The sequence below is a fragment of the Camelus bactrianus genome, chromosome 4 (genome assembly GCF_048773025.1).
Source record: "Camelus bactrianus isolate YW-2024 breed Bactrian camel chromosome 4, ASM4877302v1, whole genome shotgun sequence".
Classification (NCBI taxonomy): domain Eukaryota; kingdom Metazoa; phylum Chordata; class Mammalia; order Artiodactyla; family Camelidae; genus Camelus; species Camelus bactrianus.
This window is the reverse complement of record NC_133542.1, coordinates 19,084,774-19,101,826: the sequence shown is the minus strand read 5'-3', so window position 1 is coordinate 19,101,826 and position 17,053 is coordinate 19,084,774. Positions and strand designations below refer to the sequence as shown.

The 17,053-nt window shown below is 43.0% G+C and overlaps 1 protein-coding gene across 3 annotated transcripts in view; it reads right to left on the bottom strand.

The window, feature by feature from the left end:
• The window catches only part of SLC24A2 (solute carrier family 24 member 2), a 224,043-nt gene that overhangs the window by 70,848 nt on the left and 136,142 nt on the right, over positions 1–17,053 (bottom strand). For all 3 annotated transcript variants that reach the window (XM_074361516.1, XM_045509886.2, XM_074361517.1), the window contains one exon: positions 16,797–16,905. In XM_074361516.1, the coding sequence (XP_074217617.1) occupies positions 16,797–16,905 (109 nt within the window). The remainder of the gene's footprint in view (positions 1–16,796; positions 16,906–17,053) is intronic.

The following is a 17,053-nucleotide window of genomic DNA, read 5'->3' as shown; positions in this document are numbered from 1 at the left end:
AGCCCTTGCATGAAATACTCACTCTTCCTTTTCCAGCTTCCTGCAAACCCAGACACACTGGTTGGTTATTGCTGCTGTTTTGTCTCCCTCACTCTCCAGATGTATTTCCTTGTTGATGTCCATCTGCTGATATCGTTCTGAGGTCCCAGGCCCTAAGAAATCCTGATACTACACTGGTGGCCAAATCAGGAGTCAGAAAGATCCCCAGCACCTGGCCCAGTGACTGGAGCATCATAGGCATTCTGATAAAGCACCAGTGAACCACAGGTGTGTAGGTGAGGAAAGTGGGCTGGGGACAACAATAGGGAGTGGTGGGGATTATGGAAAATTGGCCAGTGCATGCCTAATGAGGGGCCATAGCCACACAGCTCCTACTCCATGAAGGAAGGCAGATTTGGTGTTCATGGATCTCATTATTCAAGGGAAGCCAGCTATCAGGATTTTTACGTGAAAATTCCTGATTTTTTATATGTTGGCAACTAATTCCAAATTAAAAAAAAATACTCTGGGTCATATTTGGCTCATCAATTTGTAACCTTTGGTTTAAAATCAGGATGCTTAGTCCAATTAGCTGAATGAATGGAACCAACTAGACTGTTGGAAGCGGGAAGTGTTCCTCACTAGGCTGCCCTTCTCCAGAAGGTCAAGGATTCTGGCTTCCTTCCTTGTCTCCCTCAAGGCTTACCTATCTCACCTGGTGGAGGTACCACAGTTTGCTCAGATCTGACTTAGGAACAGACTGTGAGTCTCATCACCTCAGGCTCCTCTGGGACCACAAAGGCTGAGGCCATGTCAGGCCAAAGGAGCTGCTACGATTTCACGGCCAATCCCCTCTTCTTTTGCATGTTCTCGCCCATCAAGTTCTGCCATCACACAAGGTAACAGAGTAATTAAAAAAAAAAAATCTTATTTTGGAGAGGAATGAACCTTATCCATTAGGTATAACTGTTCCCAGTTATTTTGCAGGGAGGTATCTGGATTATGAAAAACACAATGTAAAGTTCTGAAAGGTAGGTTAGGGTCACACAGGGAGGTGCCATATAATTATTTGGGAATTATCATCCTTGAACAGTGAACAATTCTGTGTGGTCATTACTGTGGCTCTTCCAGATGGTTCATAATGAAATGTCCAAGTGAGTCCCCAGATACTTCAACTTCTTATAGATTTGTCACCTAATTTGCAGCCTCGCTCCTCTGTGGCGTTGCTTAGCAATATCAATGGTTACTGATTTCTGTCCTGTGAGGCGCTGACTCAGGCCATATTTTGCTGTAATTTACATGCTCTGGATGATCAAGCAAGAAAAATGGGACCTGGAAGTGCTATTCTGCTGCTTTCCCTCTGAGATGGGTTCTGGAGGGGGAGAGCACAGGATAGAGCAAGCAGGTTTCTGGAAAGGATTTTTAAAGAAAAACAGACAGCAACACAGGCAAGAGAACCACACAAAACAGTGTGGTTCAAAAAGGATTTCCCGGGCTTTTGTGAGTATCCTTTGAATGGTATCATTAAAAATCTCCATCACAATCTTAAGGTAATTTTAAACACTGATACTTTGCCAGAATGTTTTTTCTTTTTCCCAAAGGGACAGAGAAAAGCAAGTGATGGTATAGCGTGACAGTTCCATCATTTGTAGTTTGAAGCCCTACAGACTTTGTCTTGACAACTGGTTCTGCCACTTACTAGCGATGAGACCTTGGGCAAGTTACCTAACCTCTCTGACACACAGTTCCCACACTTACATAAAATGGGAACAACAAAGCTGTCTCGTAGGGTTGTGGTGAGGATAACAGGTACTTAACACATAATTGGCAAATAATATTCGTGGAATATACGGTAGGTACTATTAAAGGCTTTAAAGCACTTATACCTCAGGGAGCTCCCATCACAGCATTCTTCTGATCAGCACAAAACTGGAGTGAACCTGATATCAGGAGTCCCTCCACCATGATGCGGAACAAGGAGGTCTTACAGCACAGCCTAAGTTCTGGACTCAACAGATGTGGCTTCTAATCCAGACTTTACTTCTTACTAGCTGTGTGACTTCTGCAGTATGTTACTTAGCCTTTGAAAGTCTTCGTTTCCTCGTCTGTAAAATGGGGCTAATTCCAGTACTTCCTTACTGTGTTGTTGTAAGGGGTTTCATCTGATGCCTGGAACACTGGAAGTTCTCAGCGTACGGGGGCCATCACTCTATGACTAGGCCAAAGCCCAGGAGTGATGAGTGTCTAGGCTAACACAGTAAGTCCCAATAAGTGACCACCCAGGATTAGAATTCTGTTCTAACATTCTCTGCACAAGTTTATATCGGAGGAGATAAAGGTTAAAGAAGAAGAATGACAAAAACAATGACTAGTTATGCCAAAGGAAGTCTATGAATGTCATATTCTTTTATATTATCTGACATCAGATACACGGGGACTGTTGGCATTACTTAAAGAAGGTACAACTCAGGGAAAGAGAAAATACAAGTTTCGATTTCCGAAAGGAAAGCTCAAAAGGGATTCCAGCTGTTTGGGAAAGTAGTAGTATTCAGTGGTTAAAAGAATTAATTCTGGGGTCCAACAAATCTGGATTTAAACTGGCTCTATCAGTCCCTGCCCTTATGTCCTGGGGCAAATTATTTAACTATTCTAACTTTCAATGTCCTTATCTGTAAAATGGCTATAATAGAGGAAGTTACAATATAATAAGGTTATAATATAATAGAATCATAGGACTGATGTGAAAATTGAATGAGTTAATCTATATAAAAGGCTTAGCACAGTGTCTGGCAAATAGTAAGTACTCAATAAATATTAGTTACTCCATTTGTCATTATTAATGCCTCCATGGGCATCAATGCAGGGTTCTGGCTAAACATTCAACGTTTTTTTCACAGCTCTTATTTATTCAGCATGAGTTTACAGGAAGAAAATGATATTGTCAAAGACAGTGAAAGAATATGGTTTGAATAGCAAAGAACATAGACTATTAGATGCCATCCTTGCAACATTTGGCATTTATTTCTTATTTCAGAAAATTCTGTTTCAGCTCTTCTAACAGCAAGTTTCTAAAATGTTTTCTAAGTAAAATTTTTGTGTAGTTAGGGGGTTAAGAAGCTAAGATGTTCACTAATGGTATCTAACATCTTGGGTACACTTTTGCATCTCTGTAAACGGAAAGATTATGTTTACAAAATCAGGCAAAAGCTACTTTCTGATTATGTCTTATCAAATTGGGGAGGGGGGCTGCAAACACATTTATTGCTCAGTCTTAAGAGTGGCAAAATACTTCATTCTCCTCCCCTATCCTTTTTTCTCCCCCAAAGTATTTTCAAGGTGGCACAAACAGACAAGCCCCATTGCTCTCTTTGATAGAAATGTGAGCTTAGTTATGTTACATGTGACTAAGATCTACAGGGCTGGGGTGATGCTGATGCTTCTATAAGCCACACCCACAAGCCAACCAGTCACGAACCCCTATCAATTCCACCCCTAAATATCGTCAACTCTGTCTTTTCTGTTCCGTACCCACTGCCCCTGCCTTAATCAGAGGTTACTGCAATAGTCTTATTTGAATTCTTGTTTCCTAACCTTTATTACCACCTACTGTCTAGTCCCGGCACCTTCCACCCATCTTTCACCCTATTACCAGGTTAAGGCTTTCAAAACACAAAGTGCACATACACCTCTAAATCCCACACATACTGGTTTGTGTGCGTGTGTGTGTTGGAATTTTATTAGGTCTTCTCATTTATTTAATTACTTGGAACCCAGTTTTGAGGTTCCCTCCAGCAGGCAGTATTCCTGAATGCCTCCCCCTCTGAGTCCCTAGTGTAAGTCACTTTCTCCTGCGGGTCTGTCGCAAGTATACCCTTCTGCATATGCTCATCAAATGCACCTTAACCTACTTGCTTTCTGTCCTTTAGGGCAAGGAATCAACATACTCATTTTGTTAATTCGAGTACCCAGCAGAGTTCCTGGCACTCTCTAGGTGTTCAAATGCTGCTAAATTGAATTAAATCTCTATTTAATAGTGCTCTGTTAGACTTGCTCAGCCTAGTTGCCTTCGCTACTGATGGCTATGATTCCTTCCATTTTAGTGTTTCAACCCCCCAGTTTCAACTATTCTGTCTTCAGTATCTCTGTGGGGAGGAAGTCTATGAAGGGGAAATGAATGCAGCCTCAACTGTTGGAATCCTCTTCATGGCTTCCGCAAAGTAGGAGGATTTGCGTCATGCAAGCGTGCCATCAGGAGTGTCCTCAGCACGTGGAAGACAAAATGGTAGCAATATCTTGGGAATGGAGATGAAAAAGGAAAAACAAACAAACACTGGTGCACAGAATGGACGCTGCACGCTGGCTAGAGAACCACTTGGATGTTCTCCTGGATCCCAACCTGCAGCCTGGTTGGATTCAGAAAAGCCTGCCAGGCAGAGAGAATCAGTGCTAAATTATATCCAGCCATGGAGTCAGCACAGCTGAGTTTGTACCCTCTGATGTACTGAGTGTCAAATAGTACCAGAGAAACATGCAAGAAAAGTGTCATAGAAGAGGAGAAGAAAAACAATAAAATGGATAAACTTATCCCAAAGGCAAATGTTAAGAGAAAAAAATGAGAAGGCGAGAGAATTTGGGAACAGAATGAAACTGAGGGAAAAAAACAAAAACAAAAACAAAAACTGGAAGACAAAGGAAATTAATGCCACTGATGTGGAAGTAATCCAAAGTCAAAACTATCCTTGTAATTTTGTATTCTATACTTCAGTATTGTCCAGGATGTCATTTTATTGAATACTTGGCTCCCTATCACAGCTGAAACAATAACCCCAGATCATGAAAAATTTTAAGGATCAAATTTCAAGTAGAAAGAACGTTCATGTGCTCTTCTAAATTTCACTTAAGTGTAAATCCATTCACCATTACTCCTACTTAAATACCATACTATCTGATGGGACTGTATGAGTATTTTAAAATCCAGGATGCAGAGACAGGGTTGGAAATTAAGATATGTTTCACTGATAGTCCATTATGCACCTTATATCCAGCAACAAATGCCTGCCAGTGACCCAGAGCTCTGATGATATAGGAGGAGGTAGGGCACTGCAGGACCTTCTAACCCCTAAGTACACAAATACTGGCCTTAGGATGTTTTGGGAGGATTAAAAAAATTAGTACAGTAATTGCTTTTCCAGATTTTTATCAATATGTTGGGAAGAGAAAATTTTTTTTTTCAGTCTGTCAAACATCTTAAAGCTGTAGACCCCAGATGAAGCTGGGGCTTTTTGTAAAGAAATGAATTGAGTATCATGTCACATTGATTTCCTTCTCATTGTACAAAGGAGAGGAGAATCTGGAAATACAGAAACTATAATTATTCAGCTCCAGGATGACTTTTGCCCAAACAAGAGCCAGACTGCCAAAAAGACCAGTTCCCATCTTATCTTCTAGACAGGTATGGCGGGATCTGAAAAACTGGTACGTGGTGAATAGGCTTCTTTTTAAGGGAAAATAGAGATAATTCAATGACTTACTACTGAACCACTGAAAACTGCCTAAAAATATGACAGTTGCAAGGAAAAAAGGAACTGAAAGCAATTTATTCGGCACGTGCCTACCTAGAACTAATGATGTACTGGGTACTGTTAGGTGCTCTGTGAATAGCACTCCGTTGAATACACTCGACAGCCTGAAGAGATAGATGCTACCATCTTCCCTATTCTACAAAAGAGGAAGCTGTGTTACAAAGAGGCTAAGTAACTTACCCAAGGTCACACAACTAGTGAGTGGCAGGGCTGGGACTGGAACCCAGGTGGCTGGCTCCACAGTGTGTCTGCTTAGCAACTGCACTACTGTCCTCCTCATGAGTCCAGTGGAAAGAGGCCGCCATGAATGCACCCAGCAGGGGAGAGAGTCTGTCTACATGGGCAAATTACAAGATTCTACCTTTAAGCTCCAAGGGTCAGCCCCTCACATTCTAATCCTCACTAGTACGATGAGGATGGGGTATAGACCTGAGGTCAAGAAAAGAATGTGTGACTTTTCCTAGATAGGAAACTGCGTGACCTGATGTGTCATGAATGGGGATGTGATGCATGGGAAGGGAGATGAATGACGGAAGAAAGTTTTCTTCTGGCAGAGGAGGATTTTCATCATAAAGATCCTTCTGGAATGAGACTGGCTCACTATGATTTTTAATTCTTGCCTATGATGGTGTTTCTGGCCAAAAGCCCTTAGAGTTGAAGCAAAGCTTCCTTTGCTGTTGGTTATTTGGGATTAAGGGCTGCCACCCGGGACATCAAGGAGGGAAATCACCACACAGAAGCAGCCACAATGTTTACTGCAAGTGCATTGCTAACGCTCAGATTCAACAACAGCACTGAAGTTGGTTTTCTGGAAGTTACCCAGTCTGCAGTGAGCACTGGCTTACGTTCCTCCACAGACTTACCGACAGTGGGGACTCGTAAAGGGAAACGTTCTCAAACAGGAGGACCGCTCACATTAGCCTGCAATAGCATGTGTTTTGTGGATGAATGAATGAATACACGAATCCACACATGCGAGTAAGACACCAATCTGATGTAGACCCCAAAGCTTTCTATAAACCACAGTGCTGCTGGACTCTTTATGTGTGTGAGTGTGTACGTGTGCGTGTGCATATTATACAGTCTAACCTGAGCCCTCCTCCAAAACCTGTAAAAGACAGCTTGTCATGGGGGAGGGAATTCTTCTTAATGGCTGAGGTGAAGAGGCCAGATTTGGTGGATCTGATATTGCGAGACCAGGAGAGAAAAGGAACCCTGACAGCAGCTTGAAGATTTGTTTTTACAGTCTGATCAACATCCAGAAGTGAGTGCACAGCACAGTGCAAACCCTAGACCAAGAGACAAACTAGGAAGGGATCTGGCTACTGTCAGAGGAAAGTGTCTCAGAACCAAATGCAAGTCGTCCAAACTGCACTCCATTAAGTGAGGCCCTGCCATTGATTCAACAAGCAGAGGTGTCTTTAGGGTTTCATTTGAGACAAAACACTTTTGAATGTCCTCATCTCACAGATGATATTTCAATATCAACCTGCTTACTGAGCGGGCAGTCACTGATAAAATCAAAGTGCTTTTGAACCTTTAGTGACTGCCCCCATCCTTGGTCCTCCATGTAATCACTCCTGTGACAGCTGCCTTCTATCTCTGGGAACTCTGAGTCGTCCTCCCCCCACCCCCCCCCGCCTCAGGAGTTCTAACTGCATCGCTTGAGCAGGTGATAAGTTCAAGAGAACAAAGATGAAGCTGTAACTTTATGGAGGCTTCATCGTCTTTTCCTTTCTGTGTGCACTGTTTACACTCAAATGGCATCGCATCAATTTTTTGGCCACATGAGTTTGTGGACTTGGTTTTAAAGCAAACCTGAGAGAGAGAGAGAGAGAGAGAGAGAGAGAGAGAGAGAGAGAGAGGGAGAGAGAGAACACAAACCTATTCCCATCCTCAGAAGCATTTTTTTCAGTAAGTCCATTCACATCCCCTCATGCCCGAAATGAAATTTATTCGTAATGTGTACAACACAAAGAAAGATCCAATTTCGATCTTCTTTGATGTTCAAATCTAAGAGTAATGCTTCACTATTCCCCAAAGAGAGAAGCGTTTCAACTTGTCCCTGTATTTGCTCCATGAGAGGCATAAATAGCCTGCCTTTCTCTATCCAGGCATTTAAACTACTGTCATTTTATTAAAATCAAGGCCAGCAGACTGCATTTTCTTCTTCTTCAGTGAAGACTTTCACTCCTGTTGCCTATTCACTTACCAGCTAGGGCAGCCTGCAAACATCTTTCCTGCTAATTTAAACTGATCTATGATTTGGGACAGAAAGAAAGGTCATAGCACTGCCTTTCAGGAATAACTTCTCCACATTTTGAATGAAACAGGCATGAAAATGACTTTCTTCTTGGATCAAATGACAATTTTTGAAAGCTCATATTGAAGCTGTTTTTAAAAATAGAAGCTGGGGAAAATAACAAGTCCTGCTGTTTGGTGAGAAAAAAGAAAACTCAGCAAGCAAGTGAATGTTTAATCTCAGTGTCAGCTTCGAGTTAACACTAAATGTCTATGTTAAAGAATGGGAACGATTTTACAAAATAGACGTATGGCCATGTGTACGGGAGATGGACGTCCTTCCTGTGTGAGTGCGAAGTGCTCAGGCTCTGAAGTCAAATTTAGGGGCTGGTGACTATGAGCTAGTAATGTCACCTCTCTGAACCTCAGTTTCCTCAGAGGTAAAACACACAATAATTCCCACAGCCACGGATGGGAGAATCCCAGAAGATGACTGTCAGAGGTGTGGTGCAGAGCGAGCACTTCAAAAGCCCCACTCTCTTGTTTTTCCTCTTCAGCATCCTCTCAGGCCTCTAGCTTCCTACACTTAAATCTCTCTCTCTCTCACACACACACACACACACACACACACACACACACACGTATGGTAGACGCACACACAGACACAGACATACCCCTAGCTGACCCTATACAGGAGAGACGCCAGAGCATGAGTTCAGTGGGCAAACAGCCACAAGCCTGCTCATCTCAAAACAGCGCCGTCTTGGTTGGGCCAACAAGACATAGTCTTGGATCTCTCTGGCCAGTTCCATTGCCTCGAATGCCCCACCTTCTCTGCCTGCCCATGTTCCTCACCTGCTTTGGGAACCACTCTCAAAGCTCACTTTGTCTATGCATACTTTCCCGATGGCCCTGCCCTCAGGCTCACACCTAGATGACGTTCCTGAACGTCTGGGGAGCAGAGTTCACCTGCAGGGCTGCTTCCTCTGTGCCCGCTCAGCGCTGCGTGCGCATCAGCAGGGTTTCCCAATTTGGTTTGCTAATCTGCACTGTCATGATATGATGCTCAGCCCACGAATGTGCGCTTTTCATCGCTTTGGGGATGAGGGCCTTGTTCCTTCAGTTAGATGATTCTAGTGCTCCAGGAAGGCCCCTCCCATCCCCCTGAGCGGTGCTCACACTGTATTCCTATTCCTCAGGGGCTGCCTCTGGGGAGACCCCAGCTGCTTTGGGTCCAGCCTCTTCCCCTTCCTCTCAAATATTTCAACCCGAGCACCTAAAAGCTGCTGCTTTATGATACATCTTGAGCTCTGGGGAGCATATTTTCCCTTTCTGTTCTTCTTTGCTCTTCTTGCTGATTCTATATAAATTTAGAAGTCAAGTTATGAAGTTCATCCCATGAAATAACTTCTTGCGATTTCAATTAGGACTGAGTTGCATTTAGAGTTTAATTTGGGGAGAACTTATATCTTTATAATATATCACCATTTATTTGGATCTTCTTCTGCATTCTTCATTAATGATTATTTATTGTTTTTGTTATAAAGTTCTTAAACATTTTCTTAGAGTTAATCCGTGGTACTTTCTGGTTTTGTTGCATTTGTGAGTAGAGTCTTTATTTCTTTTACGTTTGCTATGGCTGGTGTAGAGGAAGGCTACTGAATTAGGCACACTGCTAAAGGATTTGACATGAGTGAACTCTCAGTAGTTCCAACTATTTAAAAAATATGTATTCTTCCCTGTGGGAATTCTTTTGAACAAACTGGTTCCACTATTACTAAAAAAAAACCTTTGAAAACCTATAATCTAGGCTACCGGGAAAATAATGAAAAAATAGATAGTTTCTACTCATTTGTGAAGCTTTTAGTCAAGATGTCCCGGAATTCAGGTCACTGAAGCCACCCGCTCACCTCACACTGCCTGAGCCAGACTGATAAAGCAGTGGGAAAGATGGCATTAGAATGTCACAATAGCTAATGGGAAGGAAATGAGGGAGCAAAACTGTCCGCTTCAGAAAGGCAAGGGAAGTGTTCCTAGGACATTCCTGCAGCCAATCAGAATGAACCTAACGTAAACATATTGGTTTCGTAACGTAAACGTTACGAAAGTGACAAGAGCAGAGACTGGCTGTGATAACGTGAAGTGAATTTACCTTGAGGGACATTTGCCTGTCTTTCTAGCAGCCAATAAGGAAGGCATCATACTATGAGCATGGTGTCATTTTCTGACATCTCATTACAGGATTCTGAAAACCTCAAGGGAAACACATATCCGACATAGAGACCTACTGTTCTAAACTGTCTCATGCCCTGTAGTGAAATAATCCTTCAGTTCAATTACAGACCCTCTAGGCAAGTGTTATTCCTCCTTTTCTGTTTCTAAGGCATCAAATGCGTTTACCTGTTAACTTTTGTTATTAATAATAAAATTATTGTTATGATGAAAAATGTCAGTTAAGTTTTGAAATTCTACAAGGAAGGAGAAACTAGGAGAACTGTAGAAGGGACTCCAAGAATCCATAAAAACTGAATGAGGAGCAGCTTCTTTTGTGGTTTTATTCTCAGACACAACTTAATACCAAATTACATGGTGATGCTATTTTAAGAGGTGTTTGAATTTGTAAAATGAATGAATGGTCAAAACAATAAACTCCTTAGAATCTTGTAGTGATGGTAATTCTCTGAACATATAAAAGCAGGCCCATGAAATGCAACAAATGAAAGGACCAACAGTTTATCAAAGGGAAGACACAAAAAGGAAATAAGAGAAGAACAAAGAGTTTGGAAAGAAAAGAGAAAGAAGTGGACAGGAGAACTCATCAAGAAGGCAAGAGGCAAAGAGCAAACATTTCCCACCACAGCAGTAACTCCAGAACTACAAGGAGATTCATTCATTCAATCATCCAGCAAATACTGACCAAGTCAGCGCCATCCTAGTGGCTGGAGATACAACGTTGGCCACAGCATACATGACTGCTATTGACTACTGCAGAGACAACCATCAGTTGGACTTTGTTGGTCACAACCAAAGAGTGCTTTGACAGGGCCTGGACTAAGACAATGTATGTGGCCAGAGACATACTGTTCTCCAGCAGAAAAGTGACAAAAGCGAGCATTCATTCTATCCACTCAATAAATACAGATTGGGATCCGTGCATGCTGGGCCCTGGAGATAGAGTAGAGCCTGCCCTATGCCTCGCCCTATTGGAGACGCAAGGGTAGAGACAGGAAGTAAACAACAAATAAATATGTTCATGGTGGTTATGGAGAAGTATAGTGCAGGGCAAGGAAGGTCCAGAACTCTGCTCCATTACCATTGTTTTGATTTTGCTGTTTTTCAAAGGCTGATTGAGTAAGGCCTTTCTCATCAGGTGACATCTGAAGGCTGACTTGATGAAAGGGCGGGCAGGAGCTATTTGGATGTCCAGGGGAAGAGGGAACATGTGCAAAGGCCCTGAGGCAATAGTATGTTTGGACTTTGTAAGAAGGCACTGCTGCCAGGCAGCCAGAGAAGTGGAGCAAAGGGAGTGACATAAGAGAGGAAGGAGAGAAGGGCTGAGAAAGAGGAGGAGAGGAGGGGAGAAGGAAAAAAGGAGGCAGAGAAGAAGGGAGGAAGGGAAGAAGGAAGAAAGGCATCTCCCAGGGCTTTTATTGCTGGTGAGATGGTTTTGAGCAGAGGTGACACATGATTTCATCTATGTTTTAAGGGAACCAGGATCCTTACATGACAAGTTTTGAGGCATGTCTTTTCTGGGGAAGAATTCAGGGCCACTGTATAAAAGCTGGACTTATGGACCATCAGAGAATGCTTTAAAAGGGAGGAGGAAGGGGAATTTCACATCTCTGTAAATCAGGAACTTGAGAAGACAGGATAAAGGTTACTAAGGATGGGCAGAAAAAGGGGAACACAGTCGACCTTCACTGGGGTCTACCATGGAGTTCCACGTTTGGGGAGGCAGAGTGCCCAGTTCTGGCTTGTTTGTAAATTGGGGTGGTCACACAGCCCTGTGCTGGCCTATACGATGTAGGTGGAAGTCTGCTTCTGGGATGCTAAGGTTTTCCTGATTAAAAAGACAGCTGCACTGTCTTATCCTTCCCAGAATACAGATATGATGGTGGTGGGGGGCAGGGGGAGTAGCTTCCATCCTAGGGGGATGAGGAATGAGAGAAGCAGGCTCTGGATGGACGAATGAAAAGACACAGGACACTAGGTCTCTCATGGCAAGATGGAGCAGTATTACCAGCCTTGAACTGCTTTTTATTGGGCTTCTAGTTAAATGAAAAATAAAAATCCTAAAAAACTGTGGAGGCTAGTTGGAAGAGGCTATATACTATGTGATTCCAACTATCTGACGTCTGGAAAAGGCGAAACTATGGAGACAATAAAAGGGTCAGTGGTTGCCAGGGGTGTGTGTGTGTGTGTGTGTGAGACAGAGAGAAGGATGAAGAGGCGGAGCACAGGGGAGTCCTAGGGCAGTGAAAATACTGTTTGATATTATAATGATGGATATATGTCATTATGTTTGCCTAAACCCATAGAGTGTACACCACCAAGAGTGAACCCTATGGTAATCTGTGGGTGATTACGATGTGTCTACGTAGGTCTGCCTTCAGTAAAAATGCACCGTTCTAGTGAGTGATGTCGATAATGGGGGAGGGTAGTAATCTGTGGGGCTATGGGAAATCTCTGTATCTTCCTCTCACTTTTGTTGTAATCCTAAAACTGCTCTAGAAAAAGAAAAGTCTTTAAAAAAAACTATTAAATTAAGCCACCGCAGTTAGATTCTATTACATGACACTGAACACAATTTTAACTGAAAAATCATTGCCAACAGCCACTGAGCACTAGCAATATGCTTTTTGGGTATTAGTGTATTGAACGTGCACCATAAACTTCCAAGAGTGGAACTGTTATTATTTCCTTTTACAGGTGAGGAAACCAAGGACTTTTCAGGCTGAGAAATACTAATTGTAAACTTACGCTGGTGGTTCTAACCTGCCTCTCTCCTAGCTCAGTAACATCAAATGACCTCTACTGACACCACAGGGAACAGAAGAATCACCCTGCTGATCTCTGAATCACCGAAATTCCTGATCCATGAAATCATGAGCAGGAATAATAGGGTGGTGGTTCTAAGCCACTAAATCTTGGATGCTTTGTTACATATCAATAGATGAATGAAACACAAACACTGCAGGATCTTGTGACTCAGGCTTAGAGGCCGAACCAATCACCAACCAAAGCTTTTAGCAAGGGCTCAGCCACTGGATTTTGGAAGACAAAAAAAAACTGGGTGGCACAGATGAGACAAAGAGAAATGCGACTTTTCATGGGTCATCTGTTCTAGAGGATGTTTCCAAATGAATTTGAAAACTTCCCTTTATGAAAACTGACCGTACGCCATGCGGTGCCAATGCACGACTCAGCTAGCTGGACGCCAGGAACGTCAATAGTGCAGGAGAGAAGCTACTGCAGTGTTCACGCCGTCAACCTGGTGATGTAACCAGCATGCTCTGTATTGCAAAAAGGTGACAGTTTGGCACAAGGATGTGTGAATTCAAGTGATTAGATGCAAACTAAAAGAGAGATGACTATTTCCGAGAGCTTGGGATGTTCTTCGAATGGAAAATGATTGTGAATTTTGGGGGAAAAGTACCAGAGCAATCTGTTTTCTTGGCTGCGTGCTATGGAGCAATTTTAAAGCACTGGAGTACTTTCCATATTTTCCAATCACGCAAGTCCAGAACTGATTACGACTCTCAGCATCCTCCCAGATTCACACAGTTGGAGCACTCCATGGCTTTGAGGGAGATGTTTCACCTTGGAAATAGGTGCCCAGATTCAGACGGCACATCTTCCTACAGCAGGAACAAACACTTTAATTGCAGCATGGCCCTACAAGGGCCAGGTGTTTTGGAAAATCACTGATGGCCTGACTCCGAGACAACGCAGATTCACTTCCTCTTACCTCACAGACACAAAGCATAACCTCTCCCACCAAACAGCAGAACAAAAACAAGTCCTACCAGAAACTGAACTCCCTCAAACAAAAACCACAGAAATTTAGATTGTTGAGTCCTGTGGGCAAAGACACATACATACACACACACACACATTTGTATATGCACAGAACATCTCTGGAATGAGCCCCAAGAAATTGGTAGCTATGGTTTCCTCTGGGAGAACTGGGGACTGGAGAAAACTGGGAGGTTGATGGAGGAGGAAGATTTATTTTTTCACCATAGGCTTTTGAATGTTTTAAATTAAAAAAAAAATCCTATGCTGCATTGTTTTTCAAAATAATGAAACAGAATAATTCCAAACCTTTATATGGTACTTATGATCTGCTAGGCAATGTAAGTGCTTTATGCATATTCACTCCTTTAGATTTACAACAACTTTATGATGTAGACATCATTATATATCATCCTGATTTTACAGATGAGGGAACTGAGGTACTGAGAAGTTAGGTAACTTGTCCAAGGACACACAGCTAGTAAATGTACAACTGGGATTTGGATTGAGAGAGTCTGGCTCTGGAATCTGTCCTTAATTACTATATAGCATGCTTTGCCAAAAATAAATAAACTCAGTCACCTGCTCATAATCAAGTTGAGGCAATAAGAGAGTTGTTCTCTTTTCTCACTTGGCTCTTCTGGGTGACGGGTGGGGAAGATGGTGCCTCAGAATAACCAAGATACAACCTTAAACCCATGGGGCTTTAGAGGGCTTCGAAATTGTGTGAATATCCGGTCAAAAGCATGACTTTGGCCAAGCTGCATAATCGTTCTGAGCCTTAGCAACTACCATGTATCAGGTAGTCTGCCAGACCTTGGGGACAATTAGTAAATAGAGTCCCAGCTCTCTAGAAATTTACTGTGTCCTGGGGGAGACAGACAATAAACAAGTAATCACACAAATTGTAATGAGAACAACAAAGAAAAATTAAAGAGTGCATTGAGAGATGAGGGTTAGGGTCCTGGTTTAAACTGGATGGTCAGGAAGTGTCATTCACACAGAGTGCTGAAGAATGGGCTGGAATAAAGCAGGGAAAAGGGGAAGAAGATGGGAGAAAGGAAAGTATTCTGGCTGGGGGAGAATAGCCTAGGTAAAGGCCCTGAGGCAGGAGAGAAGTACCTGTTTGAGGACAGAAAAGGCCTCTGTCTGGCTAAAGCAAAGTGAGCCAAATTGAGTTTGGAGAAAGAAACAGATCATGTAGACCATGGCAAGTATTTCACAATTCTCCTAAGAGCCATGGGAAGCCACTGCAGGTTAACAGGAGTGACATGATTTGATTTACTTTTTAAGAAGATCATTTGGGCTGCTGTGTGGAAAATATGCAAACAAAGAGGCAACGGAGGAAGTGGAAGACCAGGTAGGAAGCGATAAAGGTGGCCTGGAACAGAGAGCTGGCAGAGGGAGAAGGAGATACGTTTGAGGTCTGGTTTGGTGGTACAACATTTTATGACATTAGTATAATAATGTTAGTTATGAAGCGTTACGATGAGGCATAGAATCACAGGTGTGAAAAAGCTTTGTCAATTATAAAGTGCTAGTTACAAAGGTAACTCTTACTGCAGATGAAGGAACCAAGTACTAGAGAGGCTCTGAGTTGCCCAAAGTCACACAGCTGCTTCGCGGCTGGGAGGAGGCCGGCCTGTTACTCCTTCACTCACTGCGATCACTACTCTGGGGGAGACCCCGGCGGTAAGAAAAGAAGGCTGGTGACCAGGCATTCCCTCATCAAGTGGACCTCTGGTAAATAGAGGAATGACAGCTGGGATGCTCCTGGCTCAGGATTACCCAAGTAAACAGAACCCAGGATCTATGAGGGAGGACTCCTCGGAAAAGATCACATCAGCTATATAACTCTCTGGGGTATAAGATGGAGATGTTTCATAACTGAAATACCCCACAGTGACAGGTGCTCCTCCCTTATCATTCTGGGTGAAGGTATGTGTCCAGTGAGGGGGAGACAGGATCTGGGGAGCAGCTCTTGAGGTCCCAGAGAATTTTCTGACTTCATCTGAATTTCCTGATGTCTCGAACCTTTGAAATGATTTAGCAAAAGTTTATATTGGTTAAGAGCTCTGATTTATGTGACATGATTTCATGATCTCATCCCATGTGTTTGGTTCAGTGGCAGAGACCTGCTTCCCCAGCTCTTTGCCCCTGTGTAACATTAGCCCAACTGTAAGGTCCAGGGCCGAAGGGAGAACAGGGGGCGTGGTTATATTTGAACCCCTTGCTAGCGGTCTAACTCTGATATTTATTTGATGCTTCAGGTATCTACTTCCTTGAAAAATTAGTTTTTTTAAGGATACTTGTACAGTTTAAGAAACATGATACACCTCGCTTCATTGTGAATCAGTAAACGTGGAAGAACACAATAGTGGATTCTTTGTGACGGGTTCTGTGATCACCCTTTCCAGTCTGGTCCTAAGCAGTTATCTTAGAGAGCACTCTTTGGATGCTTAGAAATTCACCTTCCATCCTCCAAGTGCCAAAGAGAAGAAAAGGCACAATGTCAATGTTCTGCAGTGAACATCATTCCCAAAACTAATCACAGCCCTAAGTCATGGAGTTCTTTTCTCTCTTTTTTTTTTTTTTTGAAGACGAACAAATTATCAATTTATCTTCACATACAACTTCATTTTGAAACTTAGGAGGAGGATGAAGGAGAATTGGCACTCTAGCTGGAAGAGAAACCTCTCTTGTCTTCTCTACTAGTACCAAACTGTATTTATGCTGCAGGCACCAAAAAACAGAATCAGCAAACAGACCTCTGCTCCTACTCCCGGTACAAAAATCTCTGATCCTGAACTGAGCTGCTGCGGATAAAGCCCACCGCAGGGCCAGGGCTGCCTCTTGCAGACGCTGCACACGTGGACGTCACAGGTTTGCAACGGAAGTGGAAGCACGTTTCGTGAAGAGAAGACGTTTCACGTCCTCTTTCCCCCCAAACAAGCTCCCAAACTAAAGCCTGGTGTTTACCTTCAGCGAGTGGGTCCAGGGTGTGTATCATGAGCTGGAAGATGCTATTCCTCATGAGACTGTTGTGGAGGGAGGCAGAGCTGCCACCTCGCTGAAGACGCGGCTTAGCCTGAGCAGAGAAACCAGACAGGGATGTTGTTAGTTCTCAGAAACGCAAGGCAAGTGCATTACAGATAAGGTCCTCGCCTAGTCTGTCATATGATCACACAAAACTGAACCAAAGATTTTCAAAGTACATCCCTTCAAAGTCTCCTGAA